The sequence below is a fragment of the Pelodiscus sinensis genome, chromosome 22 (genome assembly GCF_049634645.1).
Source record: "Pelodiscus sinensis isolate JC-2024 chromosome 22, ASM4963464v1, whole genome shotgun sequence".
Taxonomy (NCBI): Eukaryota; Metazoa; Chordata; order Testudines; family Trionychidae; genus Pelodiscus; species Pelodiscus sinensis.
This window is the reverse complement of record NC_134732.1, coordinates 3,093,505-3,110,523: the sequence shown is the minus strand read 5'-3', so window position 1 is coordinate 3,110,523 and position 17,019 is coordinate 3,093,505. Positions and strand designations below refer to the sequence as shown.

At 62.2% G+C, this 17,019-nt stretch overlaps 1 protein-coding gene across 11 annotated transcripts in view; it reads left to right on the top strand.

The window, feature by feature from the left end:
• RGS3 (regulator of G protein signaling 3) overlaps positions 1-17,019 on the top strand; it is a 130,680-nt gene that overhangs the window by 99,363 nt on the left and 14,298 nt on the right. For 5 of the 11 annotated variants that reach the window (XM_075905325.1, XM_075905327.1, XM_075905328.1 and 2 more), the window contains one exon: positions 13,698-14,327. In XM_075905325.1, the coding sequence (XP_075761440.1) occupies positions 13,698-14,327 (630 nt within the window). Of the gene's footprint in view, positions 1-2,991; positions 3,143-4,229; positions 4,704-12,898; positions 12,926-13,697; positions 14,328-17,019 lie in introns of those variants that run through there. The other 6 variants (XM_075905333.1, XM_075905334.1, XM_075905335.1 and 3 more) reach the window with 6 other exon arrangements.

The following is a 17,019-nucleotide window of genomic DNA, read 5'->3' as shown; positions in this document are numbered from 1 at the left end:
TTAGTTCGAACTAACTTTCCTATGCGCTACACTAGCGCTTCGCTAGTTCGAATTTGAATCGAACTAGCGGAGCGCTTAGTTCGAACTAGGTAAACCTCATTTTACGAGGACTAACGCCTAGTTCGAACTAGCTAGTTCGAACTAAGGGCTGTGTAGCCCTTTAGTTCGAACTAGTGGGAGGCTAGCCCTCCCCAGGTTTCCCTGGTGGCCACTCTGGCCAACACCAGGGAAACTCTATGCCCCCCTCCCGGCCCCGGACCCCTTAAAGGGGCACGGGCTGGCTACGGTGCCCGTGCCAGGTGCAAGCCTGCCAGCACCCAGCTAGCAGACCCTGCACCTGGCACGGCACAGAGCCACCCACCCGATGCCCCCCAGCCCACCCCCTCTTGCCGGGACCAGGCTGGCGGCTCCCGGGAGCTTGCCCTGGACCGCAAGAGGCGGGCACCTTCCTGGGCTAGTGCGGACATCGTGGACCTCGTCCACGATCTCCGCACTAGGCACAGGAAAGTGGCTGTCTAGGGCAGGAGAGCTGCCAGCCTGGCCACCCAGGACCAGGTGTGCATGAAAATCAAGGGGGTCCACTGAGACCCCCGACACTGAGCCCTGAGCTTACAATGGCCGTCCTGGGTCAGACCAAAGGTCCATCTAGCCCAGTAGCCTGTCTGCCAACAGCGGCCAACCCTAGGGACCCTGGAGGGGATGGACTGAAGACAATGACCAAGCCATTTGTCTCGTGCCATCCCTCTCCAGCCTTCCACAAACTTTGGGCAGGGACACCACTCCTACCCTCTGGCTAATAGGACTCCATGGACCCAACCTCCATCACTTTATCTCACTTCCCTTTAAACTCTGTTCTAGTTGTAGCCTTCACAGCCTCCTGCAGCAAGGAGTTCCACAGGTTAACTATTTGCTTTGTCAAGAACAACAACTTTCTCTTACTAGTTTCAAGCCTGCTACCCATTCCTTTCCTTTGGTGTCCTCTAGTCCTTCTTTATGGGAACTCAGGAAGAACTTTTCGGAATGCACCCTCTCCACCCAACCCCTGCTTTTAGAGACCTCTATCCTGTCCCCCCTCCGTCTCCTCTTTTCTAAGCTGAACAGTCGCAGTCTCTGTAGCCTCTCTTCATCTGGGACCTGTTCCCAACCCCTGATCATGTTAGTTGCCCTCCCCTCTCCCAGCCTTTCTCTTCCCCTCTCCCACCTCCTTTTCCCAGTCTCCCCCAGTTTTTTTCAATAAAGACAGAGTCAATGTTGGAAGAAACGTTATCTTTATTTTGTACATCAATAAGAAGGGGGGCTAAGGAAGGGTAAGTGGAAGGAGGTGAGGGAGGAATGGGGTACGAGCCCCCGATGGGGAGGACTGGGCTGGCTCTGCGGGCTTCTGGGGGTGGAAGCTCTCCTGCAGCCCCCCAATTACTCCCTCTCCCCAGATGGCAGCCTGCGGCAAGTGCAGCCGGGCTGATGGCCGAGTGGTGTGATGTGCCCAGTGTGGGTACTCCGGGCACTCCAAGCCAGAACTTCTTTGCAAGCGGGGCACCCCTTAGAACTGTGTGTCCGGGGTGGGGGTCGGGACCCTTTAAGCGCAGCCCTCGGCTAGCCTGAGACAGTATCTCCATGCTCTAAGTCCTCCTTTTATGCCCTGCCGGCACTGCTTCCGGCCATCCTTAAGCCCTGTTCAGAGTCCACTCAATGTGGACTTACTAGTTCGAACTAGCAAAACGCTAGTTCGAACTAGTTTTTAGTTCTAGATGCGTTAGTTCGAACTAGCTTAGTTCGAATTAACTAATTCGAACTAAGTTAGTTCGAACTAGCGCTGTAGTGTAGACATACCCTTAGTTATTAGTGGCTTGTTAGGGGCTGGTGGGGCTCCTTCTGGCCACGGTTCTCGGCACTGTTCCCAGTCTCCGGTGCCAGGCACCATTCACCGGCGCAGGCCATGCCGCAAGCCCAGGTGGTTACGGCTTCTAGTTCTTGTCTAGTCTGTGTCGACTAGCGAGCCCCCCGCTGGTCCCACCCCCATCTCGCTATTGGTGCAGTACCCAGGGAAACTGAGGCACCCACGGGATTATTACAGGACAGTAGAAATCACATGCACGTATCAAAGTGCAGAGAGCGCATACGGCCCCCCCTTGTCACACAGCCCCCCCCCCGTCACACAGCCCCCTCTTCGTCACACAGGGATCCCGGAGCCTTTGGCCGGGCAATGCAGGCGACCGGCGGAACGTTTCCCAGGTCCGGTGGTCAGGCATTTGGGGCCCTGCTCTGGGTCTCTGCAGGGAGAGGCTGTTCCGAGAGCTGAGCCTCGCGCCCAGCGCTGCCCTTTGCCACCGGGATGTATTTAATGCCAGTCTGGCTCAGCGCTCCGTGTAATCGGCCCCCAGGGAGGAGCAGGGAGCAAGGGTGACCAGCCGGAGTGGAGCGGCCGTTGGTAGCGTCTCAGCCCATGGCTGCTAGAGGAAGGTGCCCGGCCCGTCACTAAGCCCCAGTGCCGGCCCAGGCAGACTGACACGGGCTCTGAAATCCGGCCTTGCGCTTGCCCAGCACCGCTTCTCAGCAGGGCCTTGCGGGACGGGGGGAGGGGCGGGTCCGCACAGATATCCCCCCCTGTCCCCATCCGGCTGGAGGTGTGCTGGGCCATGGGGTCTCCAACTCACAGCCCACGGGTCAGCCGTGGCCCAAGCCGTTCCACAGTCCGGCCTGCACGAGAGCCCCTGCGAGCCGGGGGGTGTCCGTACCCCTCCCCCAAGCTTAGCCCCTGCTTCACCCTCCCCCGCCCATTGCACCTCTTCCCCCAAACCCGTCCCCTAAGGGACACAGCCTGGGAGACACCAGCCTGTTGGGGAGGGGGGGAGGGAGGGGGCGGACCATCCCGTCCCATCCCATCCATCACGCTGCAGCAGGGCAGCCCAGCTCCACAGATGATTCATCAGCCCCGCCCAGTCAGGGGCTCTGGGCTGGGTGCCGGGAGCTGACTGACTGGGCGGGGCTGAGTGATCACCTGTGCAGCTGGGCTGCCCCGTAGTTTAGATAGCCCCTGGCCCAGGGCAAATGCCCCAGACCATGCCACGAGCCCCAGGGACCTGCCAGCAGCGTGAAGCTGCTCTAGCCCCACTGCCAGAGTTCAATCACCTGGGGCCAACAGGCAAGGCTGGGGGAAGTGCATGTATGGGGGAGGAGGGAGTGCATGGGCCAGCAGGTGGGGCTGGGTGAGGAGGGATGTGTGGGTCAGCAGGCAAGGCTGGGGGGAGTGCGTGTATGGGGGGGAGTGCATGGGCCAGCAGGTGGGGCTGGGGGGAGGGGATGTGTGGGTCAGCAGGTGGGGCCGGGGGGGGGGATGTGTGGGCCAGCAGGTGGGGCTGGGGGAGGGGGGATGTGCGGGTCAGCAGGCAAGGCTGGGGGGAGTGCGTGTATGGGGGGGAATGTGTGGGCCAGCAGGCAAGGCCGGGGGAAGTGCATGGGTCAGCAGGTGGGGCCGGGGGGGGGGGGATGCGTGGGCCAGCAGGCAGGGCCGGGGGAAGTGCGTGGGCCAGCAGGTGGGGCTGGGGGGGGGGATGCATGGGCTAGCAGGCAGGGCCGGGGGAAGTGCGTGGGCCAGCAGGCGGGGCTGGGGGATGTGCAGAGGGGTGCATGTGCAGGGACCCCCAGAGCCCTGTCCCAGGGCAGTGCCCCCGGCCTGGCAGCAGGATGTGAGGACTGGCCCTGAGGGAAGTGCTGGGCAGTGCTGTCTCTCCCTGCCCAGCCAGCCAGCAGTAACGGTAATGCAGGCGGCTACGGAGGCGCCCCGGCCCTGGGGCGGATTTGGCGGGGTGCCAGGCCCTGCTCTGAGCTGCGGCACAGAGCCAGCGCCACACCCCGTGCTTTGGGACTGGGCGTGCTCAGAGCCGTGGTTCCGAGGGCAGCTGGTGGGTGAGCACATGCCTGCCCGCCCGGGCATGCGTACGGGGGCGCGGCGCGGTGCAGAAGGGGGCTGGGTCCTGCCTGTAGCTGGACCCTCGGGGGATTCTCCGGGGTGCCTGTTGGGCCGCGGTGGCTCCGGGGCCCGTTCTCAAGCACAGACCCTGCTAACGCACTTGGCGCTGCCACTTTCTTCTCCCTTGGTCGCTTGTGGATCCCTTTGAACGGAGCTGCTGGCGCTGGGGGGGCAGAAGGATGCGCCCGGTGGCCGTCGCACGCTGCAGGGACTGCTGGGGTTAAGGGCTGAGCGACAGCACATATTTTCCAGCCCGGCGTCGCTCGCAAACATAGCAGCAGAGTTTCTATTTGCAGGAAGCACTAAAACGGGTTCTCTTGCTTGGTGTCGCCTGAGGGCAGGGAGAGCTGGAAAAGCTGATGCAAGGGGTTTAAATAGGATCTGTGCATTTGCCTGGTGACACCGTGGCCCTCCACCTCCCTTCTCCCGGCAGGTTGCGGTGCCTCTGGGGAGCTCCAGCAGAGCCCCCGATAGAACAAACGGGCACAAAGGTGCACGCTGCCTGGGGCGAGGCTGGTGCGTCTTCAGCTAGCACTTGCCGTGGACGTTAATTACTGCAGGAGCAGAGGCTGACTGCTGCGCTCGCGTCCCACCGGAGCTCTGATGTGGCCATAATAGGGCACGGCCGCGACTCGCTCTCCTGCAGCCGGCTGAGCTGGCGGTTGGGTCTTGCTGCAGGTAGAGCTGGCGGCTGCTAACTGGGACTCGGCTCCTCGCAGAGGGAACAGATGTGGTAGGTGTTGCATGGGAAGTTTGTAGCACGTGGTGTGTGCCTTGGATCTGGTGTGCACTGGCTGGGGCTTGACGTGCCCAAAGAGGCAGCGTGGGCCCGGAGTTTTTGGAGCAGTGATGTTTTACATCTGAAGGGGTCTCGTCTGTTTTCAGGTCCATTCCCGAGGCCTTGCTCCGGTTCTGGTTTTGATCGCTGGGGGCGGGGGGGGGGAGGGGAGGAAACCGGTTTCTTGCCTTGTAACCTTGTAAAGTGATGCCGAAAGTTTCCTTCTTCCGCAGGATTAGGGGGGGAAAAGGTGGCAGCAGTAGAAGGAGAACTGAGCTGGGGTTTTCAGGGAGCGCAGCTGCTTACAGGTTCCCCTCTGCTGGGCTGTCAGCCAGGCCCTTTGGGGAAATCGTCCTGTGGCAAAAGCCGCTTTTACACTGAGAGCTACAAACAATGAGCTTTCTGCTGGAATGGGGAAGGCGTGCTCACTGCTTTTGCAGCCATTTATCCCAGACGGGTGTGATCCAGCAGCCAGCTTGACACCAGGGGGTGTGTGTGTCTGCATGGGGGTGTGCGCACTTCACTCCTCTCAGCTGGGAGCGAAATGGGGGGTGGGCTGGACGCAGGCAGAAGGTAGCTGGGACCAATCTTCCGTTTCCTGGGTAGGGTGTCCGACCCCGGCAGTTTGGGGAGGGCGGGTTCAGAGCTGCAACTGCAGGTGATGGCACGGGGGGGGGGGGGAGGGGAGATTTCTTTCTCTTAGCTCCTTGTATGTTTCTCCGCTTGCTAGGAGCGTGCTGCCGGCAGCCAGAGCTCAGCTCTGTTGTGCTGAGAAGGGATCTGTGCCCTGCTCGCACGTGGCCTCACACTTCCCAAAGGTCTTGCCCATGCAGGTGAACTCCTTGGCTTTTGGGTCTCCAATGCCTGTTGGCCCTTCAGGCCGGGTGAAATCCAGCCACGCGACATGGCTTCCCATTCTGGGGAGAAGCTGCCAGGTTCCGGGGGCTGCTTGTTTCCAGTGGTGCCTGGCACGCTCCGTCTCCTGGGCAGCAGAGGGGTTTGCAGTTCTGGGGGGTCCAGCGGGTCCTGGGCTGTGTCTCATCTAGCCTGGAACAGGCGTCCCGTATGACCATCTCACCAGATAGAGCAGCGCTGTGGGAGCAGAGGTGATGGGCATCGGGCCATAGGGCTTGCAGCCTGGCTGAACTCAGGGCAGGTGAGAGCCTGAGAGAGCTCATAGCCGGGAGCCAGGCACCACGGCTGCTGCAGAGTAACATGGCGCAAGGAAATGGCTGCAGGTCCAGCGGGCTGCGTGAGCAGTGAAGAGCCTGGGGGTGGGTGAGCCCACGGACCTGGCCGGGAGTGCGTGGGTGCCCCGGGTGTGCTGGTTTTAATTGAGCTGATTGCAGCATTTCATTACGTCAGCAAGCGCATTCCTGGGGGGACAGTGTCCGCACGGCGCCCCTGGCACGGCAGGACTGGCCTGGCGGAGCTAAGCCCGAGGTCTGGACCTGTTCTCTTCCTGACTTTGGACTGATGCAGGTTGAGGAGCATGCGGCTCCCTTGCATGGTCCGTGGGTGACCTCATGGCTTGGGGAGGCACACCACGCCCCACCCCACCCACCAGAGCCCATACCCCTCCCTGCCTCCTCTCCCCCCCCCCCCCATCGCTCCCCCAGCCTGGTAGCACTCCCCAACCTTCCCTGGAGCTCCAGAGAGCTGGCCAGCAGGCATGGGGGTGGGCTGGGCGTGGGCGGGGCCGGGTGCAGCAGTTTCGGAAGGCAGCACCTTTCCCTGCCTGGGATACCTGCCGTCCATGCCCCCTCGATCGACCCTGAGACACTGAAGGCGAGCCCCTCTTTCCAGGAGGCGAGGAGCGGCGTGCCGGCCGCGAAGGCTTGTGTTTGTAACCCATTCCAGCTTGTGACACAGACACACAGGCATGCACCTCCCCCCCGCACCCTGAACGTACACAGCTGGAGATCTGATGGCGGCAAGCAGGGTTCCCAGACATACGCCCCCGTCTCTCTGGGCCTCTGGTAAGGGGGGGGGGGGACTGGCTGCGCAGGGAGTGCCGATAGGTGCCGGTTGGCGGCTTCTGTCTCCAAGATGCCACCCTGATGGGAAAACGTCGTTCCGGAGGCGACCGAAAGTTTGTGTCAAAATCCTTTCTAGAGTGTGTGGAGTCTGGTCCTTGTAGGGCCATGTGGCGGGTCGCGGCGGCAGCGAGGGTTGTGCGAGGCCATCTTAAGGCCTCGTTTTCCCAGAACTATCAATTGGGGATGACAGTAATGAGATTATCCCAGGCTGCTGACACGGGATCATTTCCTCCTGCAAAGGCCTTTGTCTCCTTCCAGGGCCCTGAGCCATTTCAAGCCAGGCTGGCGTTTGGCTTTGGCTGGTTCTAAGCTGCTGGGCTTATTTACACCTGCACCAGGAAGCCCTGCTAGCCCGTTGGCCAGTCTGGCTGCGCTGGCACCGCTTCTGCTGCCCAGCTGGTGTTGCTGTCACGTGTTTTGTTCTTCGCCGGATGAGGAGGTTCCGTGCGGAGTAGATTCAGTCGTTAAGCGGCAAGCAGGGTGCTGGCTGGAGAGGTCTGCAGGAAGGAAGCTCTCCTTGCCAGAGAGCTGGGTCTGACAGAAGCCATGAGTCTCCCCATAGAAGGGTGTGTGGGGCCGGCGGGAAGCACAGTGGTGTGCCCCAGAAGGAGAGGCTGCGTGACTGTTCTGCAGGGGGTAGGGTCAGAGGGTAAGGCCGGTAAGGCGTCCATGTCTGGCAGAAGACTGGTGGGAATGAAGCCGGGGGGTTAAACCTGCACAGAGTTGGTGTGGACTCGGGTGGGACAGTGGGTTTGGGACTTTCGTGCTGTGTTTTGGTGGTTAAACTGTGGATGAGCTAGAGAATAAACCACAAACTTCCTGGGGACCCGCGAGGGAAACTGAGGCGAGGGCCATATGCAGGGCTGCTCCAAGTGGCCATCTGAGAGGAGACCGCCTGTTTGTAGAGGGCAATATAGTTCATGCCAATCCACATGTGTTAAGGATAAATAGGTCACATCTTTTTTGTGATGAGCTTACAAATTAGGTTGGTAAAAGTAATGGCATAGATGTAACCGACTTAGGCTTCGGTAAGGCACTTGACTTGGGACGGCGTGACATTGATTAGAATTCTATAAAACTACCCTATTAAATGCATTACAAATTATCCTACTAATGGATCTCAAAATGTAATTGCAAACATGGATTCGTCACCAAGTGGTTGTGTTTCTAATGGGTTCTGTAGGGATCAGTTCTTGGCCTACTTAATGTTTTGATCAACGAGGTGGAATACAACTGTCCTGTGGCATTGAAAGTCGTTTTTAAAGTTACAGACTAACACGGCTTCCCCTCTGAGATGGGAGGCCAATGTAAAGTCGTCACCGACGTCGGTGTCTGCAGGTGATACCAAAATGGGAGGCATAGTAATTAACGAAGAGAACAGGTGACAGATACAGAGTGATGGGGATCCCTGGGCAAACAGGGCACAACCCACGACTATCATTGAAATCCGGCTATGTGTACACGTACCGACGGCTGTCAGCAAGACTGACGGAGCGGGCGACTGCTGGGAAGTGGTGGGTGCTCTGAAGAGTCTTGGGCAATGTGGTGAATAATCGGTTTGTCTAAAAAGCTCTAGGAATGATTGAGGGCCAGGCCTGGGGTCCGATGGGACCATCACAATGACCCTTGGAATGTCTGACTCGGCTACAGGCACCAGACAGACGTGGCTGCTGATCAGCTGCTCATCCTCTTGGCTGACTGAGCCCAGAGGGAGGCTCTGCATCCAGTTACCAGGAGTCCCCTGAGCTGCCCAGGCCCCTGGGTGTTTTCTTTGGGCCAATAATGTTTCCTTTCCGTTTGGTGCACACAGAGCCATGGAGCTCGTGGCTGCCTGTCGTCTCTGCCATCCCTGAGCCAGCTCCGCCCAATTACTGCCGTTCTCTTGCCTCTCACAGGCTGTGTCTACGCTGCAGGCTTCTTGCGCGAGAAGCTTTTCATGGAAGAGATCTTCTGCAGAAGCGCCTCGGAAAAGCGATGTGCTTTTGCCCAAGAGAGTGTCCTGACTCCACAGGTGTGCTCTCGCAAGAAAGCTCTCATTGCCACTCACAGAAAGGGCACCTGTGCTTCTTTCCATAGGCTGTTTTTGCGCAAACCCCCCCCCGTTTCCCATCCACACACACCTTCTTGCTCAAGAGCTCTTGCGCAAAAAGGAGTTATTCCTCGTAGGAAGAGGAATACCTACACCACAAACCCCCTCTGTTCTGCCAGTGCACTGGACATTTTCTTGCACAAAAACGCGCTTGAGGTGAGGACGCTCCGTGAGGATTTGGGTGCAAAAACTCTGCAGTGTAGACCTAGCCATAGACTGGTCATATCCCTGTCAGCCTCTCTGGGGTGCTGAACTCCAGCCCTACCCGCTTGGCTGAGACTTAACACTCTGGCTGAGAGAGAAAACTGTGTGGCTCTGGAGGGGGCAGATCTGCTCATATCCTGTTCAGAGCAGACCCTGTGATTGAATTTGCCCAGAGATTTAATTTAATCCAAAAATGTTTCTCATCTTAAAGAAGCTTGTTCATTTCCTGTTAGCCCTTATCTGCTCCGGGCAGCCGACAATATTAAACGTGAGGACCAATCTGATAGGCAGCCTTCGGGCGTGAGCAGACACGGCAGCAGTTGATGCGAATCAGGGGACACTAAGGCAAGTCTCCTGGGTAGGTTTTCCCATCGTTTTGTCGTGAAATGAGCATTCTAAAGAATGCACCAACAGAATAATGCCTGCGCTGGCAGGGTGGCTGGGCACCCGGGCAAGGAGGAGAACCACACAGCCAGTTTGGAAACACCCAACATTGGTACAAGACGTTGTCCTGGAGCTCCTGAGCCTGAGCGTCTGGAACGTTTCTGGTTTGACTCCAGATCATTGCGGTTCAAAAGCTGAACAGCGTGATAGTTGTCTGGGCCTGTCGGTGAAACAGTCAGAGGTGTAGACAGACCCCGGCTCGTTGGGAACCAGCTAGTGTGAGTAACGACGATAGTGAGGCCACCGCTGCAGTGCTGGGGTGGCCACTGGGGCGTGCGCCGGGCAGGCGGGGATAGCCGTACAGCTACCCACAGTCCTGCTGCTGCACTGTGCGTGTTAGGTGAGCTGGTGTGGATCTAGCTTGGGCTACTCGTGCTGCCGTGTAGACGCATCGTCAGGGCGTCCCTAGGATTTATGGGCCCCACGCAGCACTAGTGGGGGTGGGGGGCTGTTCTCAATGACAGCCCAAGGAGGGGGTGTCATTTTTTTAGAGATGTGATCGTATTCTCTTCAGCAACACACCACAGGCTGCACCTCTCTAAACCGGGGCCCTGGTCCGCCAACATCCGTGGCCCTTCCAGGATCAGAGTCCAGGTGTGCTGTGTGGGTTGGGGGGCTCAATGCAAGGGGGCCCTGGGAGCCTCACCCGATGTGGGGGGTGGGAAGGAGCCCAGCAGGGACTGGGAGCCAGCGCATGGCTCAGCGGGGCTGCGGTGGGGTGGGGTAAGCTAGGCGCACTTCCCAGCTAGGCTGTGGGGGGAGCAGGAAGCCCAGGTGTACAACCCCGTTGGGATTTGAGGAGCCAGGCAGGGCAAGCAGCGGGGCTGGCAGCAGGGAAGCCAGAAGTGACTTCCCCTGGTCCAGCAAAATCCCTCATCCAGGAGCAGTCCAGTCCCGAGGGTGCCGGACCAGGGAGGTCCAACTGGTGAGGAAATTGTTTTAAAGTAAATGGTTAGGGACTCTGGGCCCTGCTCTGCAAGAGGTCTCGGGGGTGCACTGAGGCTGGCATGTGGGGTGCAGGAAAGGGCCCCAAAGGTTGCTCTAGGACGGAGCCTACTGCCAGCCCAGTGGCCAGGGCCCCTGTGGCATTGCCCAGAGCTGGCAGCAGCTTCCCTGGCGCGTGGGAAGTCTGAGCGCGAGCGACAATCTATACAAAGTGGGTTTGCGGGCAGAAGGAGCGCTTGGCGGCTGGTTCCTGAGCTCCGTGGGGAGAGGTTAACGATTTCCCCAGGGCTGGGAGGGCCTGTACTGAGGGAATGGCTGCTCCTTGGCATTTCGCAGTGCTCCCTTGTTCTTGGCTTTGTGAAGCAAAGGGCTGAACTTCCCCCGGAGACAGGGCTGTTGTGGGAGCCTGCAGACGCCTCACGGGCCAGTCTCTACTTCCTCTTCCCCCACTACCGAAAGAGGGAGCAGGAGAGCAGCAGGGCACCCTTGGGTGTAGCCAGAGCCCTTCAGCATTGCTTGGGACTTACGCACTGAGGAAGCCACGTGGAGGACAGGGCTGTCCCCACATTCTTTCTGGAGCCCTTGTGGAACACCTGATGCCTGAGAAAAGGGGTGTGGGGTGTGTGTGCATTGCCTGATTGTAACACACGGACTCGGGGTCGCATGCTGGAGGCGCACAGTACAGCAAGCAGGGCCTCTCTTTCCCAGCACGCGCCTGTCTTCCGGGGTCCGGACCAGAGCAGAGATGGGCTTCTGCACAGGCCGTGGGAGCGCCGGGGCGTGGGCAGGCCGAGAAACGCGAACCCTGCTGGTCCCAGAGAGGTGGGAAGCCCTGTGGAGGGGATGGCTGCCGAGGGCTGGTTGCCATGGCAGCTGGCCCCTGGCTGGGAGCCGGAGGCAGTGGTTGGTGTCCCACCGAAGAGCTCTCGGGCCCCCACAGGCAGTTGAGGGACCGGGTACCGGCCCTGAGTCACCTGGAGCAGTGCAAGAACCACTGTCCCTGCGGGAGACTCAGCTGCCTCGGTCCCTGGCTGACGCCAGGCAGCAAGACGGGCCGTGACTCCGGCCGCCGTGCCGTGGGCGGCCATTCCTGCAGTCTGAGGGCTGGCGTGGCGTCCTGCCGAACGGGAGCCAGACTGGGCCATTGGGGCGGCTCCAGAGGAGACCGTGTGCGCGGCTTTGCAACCTGCCGCTGTTTAAAGGGCCCTTTGTGGGTGTCTCAGGTCGCACGCACCTTCCCAGGCCCGCTCGCCCCGCCCCAGCTTCTGAGCCTGTGGGTGGCTGAGGCCCCTCGCCACCATGCGCCAGCGCAGATGGAGGGGCAGGATCAGGCCCTTCCTCCCAGGTATGGGTCCGGCACAGAAGCAGCAGGATCCTGCTGGTGCTTCCTTTGGCATCTTTCCCCAGACGCCCCTCTCTCCCGAGGCTCCAGCGAGGGGGTTCCAAGCTGGAGGCTCTAGAGGGTGACTTATATTGGGGGAGGGGACGTCAGGGGGCTCCAGCAGACTTGCCCAGCTGCATGTTGCTGGGTGCGCCAAGAAGAGATGATTTCTTAGTGCCCGCAGGCTGCTTGGGCAAGTCCTGCCCTGTTCCAATCGAGGCCTGGGGCAGGACCGGCCTGGAGCACTGCTCCGCCCAGGGAGGTGGCCCCTGCTGGCCACACACACGGGGCACAGTTTACCTCAGCGTGGCCGTGACCCTGGGCCTGGCTCGGAGCCAGCCACGCAGCAGCAGTCTGTCTGGGGCCCCTGGCACTGGGCAGACAGGACACTGGGCCAGGGGGCCTTTGGTCTGGCCCCGTATGGCCGCTCTGATGCCCTCTTGATGTGCTCACTATAGGCCCAGGGCTGTTTGTCTCAAACCAGAAGGTGCAGAGCCAGCCTGACAATTATCAGCGAGAAGAGCCCGTGTTCTCTGGAGCCTGGCTCATTGGCCCCCTGTGGCGCTGCGGGGGACACAGCCCCCTCGTGAGCAGCACTGCGGGAATGGGAGCTCGGCGCCCCACAGCAGTGGTTCTCAACCGTGGGCCATATGGCTCCCCAGGGGCCACGCCCTACCTCTAGGGGCCCACGTGGAAAAAACGGAACATTAGGTCAACGATGTACCTTTTTTCCAACTAACAGCAGCTATGAGGGGGGCCACAGAGGTAAACGAGGCTCAGAAGGGGCCCATGAGCAAAACAAGGTTGAGAAACACTGCCCCGGAGCACGGGGGGCCGGGATCAGGGAACCCGACAGGCAGGCTGTCGGAACACGCCCGGGCTGGCCGAGCCTCGGGAGCCGGCACTTCCTGGTTGCTTTTTGTTCCTGTGGCACGGCAGGGGCAGGCGCAGGAGCTGCCAGACGAGTGTGTCTGGTTTCACTCCCTGCTTCGTCCTGCGCAGAGTGCGGGGCCCAGCTCCGCAGGATTCCCGGGGGGCTGAGCCAAGTCCCGGGGGCGCTAGAATGCCATGCAGAGTAAGCCATGCCATGCCCTTGGGCGCCTGGAACCTGCACCGGGAGCCTGGGGCCAGCCTGGCCTTGTGTGCGCGCCAGCGCCGCCTCGCCCTGCCCAGGGAGCCTGGGGCCAGCCTGGCCTTGTGTGCGCGCCAGCGCCGCCTCGCCCTGCCCAGGGAGCCTGGGGCCAGCCTAGCCTTGTGTGCGCGCCAGCGCCGCCTCGCCCTGCCCAGGGAGCCTGGCTGCCAGTGACTGCAGCTCTCCGAGGGACAGAACTACTCCCAGAGCCTGGTCCCTGGCGCTCCAGGGACTGTCCGAGGGCGTTGGTGCAGGCGGGCCATGCCATGGTGTAGTGCGCCCCACTTGCCCAAGCCCTATGGCGAGGCGGGGCCCATGGGACAGACTTGGAGGGTGGCCAGTGGGCCCGGACGGGGGCTGTGGGGAGCCCTGGGTTCTGAGGGGGTTCAGCAAGGAATTCTCCAGAGCCACGTTTCCAGGAGGGCTGCCAGGCCAGGCAGGCTGCCCGCTGAGCTCCCTGCCTGGCTCCTTGTTCTGAGGCTGAGGGCACCTGTAGCCACTCCATGCGTGGGGGCAGCCCTGCCGTTGTCGGCCCCTTCTTGCCTCTCCCCTTAGAGCCCCCAGCAGGGATGGGGATGGGGTGTCCGGGCCTGGCTGCTGCCTCATGTCCCCCTGTTCTGAGAGTCGATGATTGGGCCTGAAGGACATTACACAGGGGGATGTTCCTGACCCCCCTCGGCTTATCGTTTCCCCCCTTTGTCCTGTCTTTCCCTAGCAGATGCTTGAGACGGACACCAAGGAGCTGAGGGCGATGCCCTCTGAGGAGGAGAAGGTGGCAGAGGGGGGTGATGCCAGCTCGGCCCCCGAAGGGGAACCAGAGGGGGTGTTGACGGAGGCCATCCCGGCTGCCCCGCTGGAGGAGAAGGAGGTGGAGACAGGGGCCAGGCATGCGGAGAAGCAGCCTGGCTCCAGCCCGGCCTTTGTGATCCCAGAACTGCGGCTGGACAGCACGTTCAGCCAGGGGGCCGAGAGTGTGGCTGAGGGCCCCAGTGGCGAGGAGGATGACGACGAGGAGGAGGAGGAGGAGGAGGAAGAGGACAGCGCCCAGCACTACCTGGAGGGGAACGAGGTCAAGCGCTGCAGCATGATTGAGCCGCCAGGCTGCGAGGAGGCCTGCACCCTGACCGTGCAGGGCTCCCTGCGGCGCCGCACGCACAGCGAGGGCAGCCTGCTGCAGGAGGCCAAGGGCCACTACTTCACCTCCGACACCACCCTGCACTGCCTGGAAAGCCAGCACTCCCAGGCCCGCTGGGCCTTGCCCTCGCCCAGGACCCTCAAGAAGGAGCTCACGAAGAACGGGGGCTACAGCCACCAGCTCGGCCTCCTCTTCTCTGGGCACAGGAAGGTACGTGAGTCGCGCCCCCCTCGCAGCGGGGTGGGGCTCGGGTGCCTTCCCTGGCCGGAGGCCTGCCACCGCGCCCCAGGGGCACAGGCCTGGGGCCAGAGAGAAGGCCCGAGGCCAGATGAATGGCTTCCTCATCTGTTTAGGGAGGGAGGTGCTGCTAGAGAAGTTGGCACGGGGTCCCGAGCACTGTGCGACCCCTCCCCCCGCCAGCAGCATCCTGTTGCCACTGCAGGGCTGTGGCTGTCGCTGTGCGGCGCTCCGAGCCACATGCTGGGCTCTGCAGTGGTGCTGGGGGTGGGGGGAGCCGCCATGCCTCCCCTCCAGATTGAGCTGGGTTCGGGGTCCCCTCTGGGCAGCCAAACGCAAAGTCTGCCCCCATGTCCAGCCCTGACCTCCTGGGACCCATCCCCTCCGCCTCAGGCTTCAATGCACCAGTGTGGCGGGGATCCCCTCTCCTTGCTCCGGGCAGGAGCCGCCTCCCCCGGCAGAGCGGTGACGCCTGGCCTGGAGCAGGGTGACCGTACCGGTGATGTCATTGCCCAGCGCTCTGGCCGCCCCGTCCAATCCCCTCTGCTCGACAGCTTCCTCCCCGGCAGGTGTTCCATGGTCCCTCCCTGGCGCTCAGCGTCCATGACAGGGGGAGGTGGCCCACACCCAGGACCTGCCCAGCGCTGCCGGGATGGGCACAGCTCTGCCCGTGGCCCCAGCGCTGGAAAGCAGCAGGGCCCTGTACAGAGACCGGGATCTGTCACATGCCCCAGGAACTGCCCATTCCTCCCCTCTCCCCCGCCAGGCCTGGGGGTGCAGCTGGCACCAGGCCCGCATGACCTCCATATGGGGGGGGGGGTCTGCCCCTTAATTAGAGCCAGGCGGGGACGGGGGAGAGGCTGGTGTGTCGGAGCATCCCATGTTGGGCCTTTCTGGTGCCCTGCGGGCTTGTCGCGGGGTCGACCTTCTCCTCCCAGGGCTGCCATCCTGCCCGAGCGCAAGGCGGGTACCACCCCTCTGTTGCCATAGAAACGAGGGTGATGTCACGGTATCTTATGACCTCCCTGCTAGTGAGTCTGTCCCTGCAAACCTTCGCGTGTGCCCACACACAGACTAGCGCTGGGGACGGACGAGACCCGTGGGGGGAGCCCAGGGCTGGGACAGCAGGGGGCTGCACGCTGGGGCTGAGGGGCACTGGCAGGGCTATGTGGGGTGCCCAAGGCTGGGATAAGGGGGGCTCCCTGTTCAGTTACCAGGCCAGCCTGTGCTGGGCTCTGTGGGCCGCAGGTCTCGTCCCTACTCGAGCTGCGGTTCCAAGGGTAACTCAGCCGCCTGGCGGACGGCGCTGGCTGCTCCCTGCAGCCCGCCGGGGCAGAGCAACAGCCTTCCACCTCTGAGCCCAGGGCCCTGCAGCCCCGCTCTGCAGTCGCGCACTCGCCTCTGTCGCTGACAGGTGGGAGGAAGGACCCTTCCCCCCCCTTGGCGCCCGGCTCGCTCGGAAGCTTGTCTGGCGGCTCCTGCCCAGGCTCCAGGCTCTGCCCCACACGCCGGGCTTCCAGCAGGGCTGTGCAGGCTTGGTGCTGGTGCAAAGCAGCCTCTAGGCTACCCCACTGCTCCCTGCTATGGGTGAGCCTGAGTGGGCCCTGGCCCTGGCCCCCTCCCCCTCTCCCTGCCTGCTCAGCCGGCCAGGCAGCAGGGTCGGGGGGCAGGGGCAGGAGGGCCAGGTGGAGTCAGCCAGGCAGGCTTCTGGATACCAACCCCCTGGCAGGAGCACTGGCAGAGCCGGGTAAGCCCATGCCCCACCCCACTCCTTAGGTACGTCCCCGGGGCCCACCATGGCCATCCCATCCCACCCTCTCCAAGGCTGGGGGGCCAGTCCCTGCGGCCCCCCCCTCCCCTGCCCCCCATCATTGCCCAGCCATGAAGTCGGGGCCCACCCTGCTGGGTGTGCGCCCCGGGGGCGAGCCAGCGTTCTGCCAGGAACGCAGCAGCAGCCTTTGCCTGTGGGGAGCAGGAGGCCTCGGCCTGGCTGCTCCAGTTGGTGCAATCCCGCTGTTTGCAGCCCAGCCGTGGCGGCGGGAGAGCCCAGGACCTGGCGGGCGTCAGCGGGTGCGGCTCAGCCCCCGTCCTGTGTGCGCCAAGGGAGAGCAGCCTGGCGCCGACGCCACCTGCTTTCCCAGTGGGGCTGGCAGGAGTCCCAGCAGGGCTCTCCGGTGACGCTGCTAGGAGCAGTGCAGAGGGGAGAGCCGGCCTCAAGCCTGACTGGACCCTGGCGCCCCAGGGATGGGCTGTGCCATGCAGCACTGACCAGTGCTGTGCTCTGAGCCCCCTACTGCCCCCCCTTACTCCAGAACTGCAAGGGGTTCTGGGGGGAGTCCTGGCCCTGGAGCTGCCATGCCTGGGGCCTGGGGTCAGACCCCCCCGGCCTGCTTTCTGGATGCGAGAGCACCCTCCGGTGGGCAGCTGTGCTGCTGCGCAGCAGCGTGTGGCTGGGGGCTCGCTTGTCCCGTGTCTCCTTCCCCCGGGGTGGGGCAGGTGAGGCCTGAGGCCCAGAAGGGGAGGGGAGGCTGTGGAGCGGATGGGGATGGGGATCCCTGTGCTTCAGCTGAGGTATCGCTGTGGCTCAACAGGAGGGGGGAAGGAGACAGAGAACAGGAAAGGGAGAGCTTGGGTAGGGCGCTGGAAGGGCCTTCTCCCCACAGCG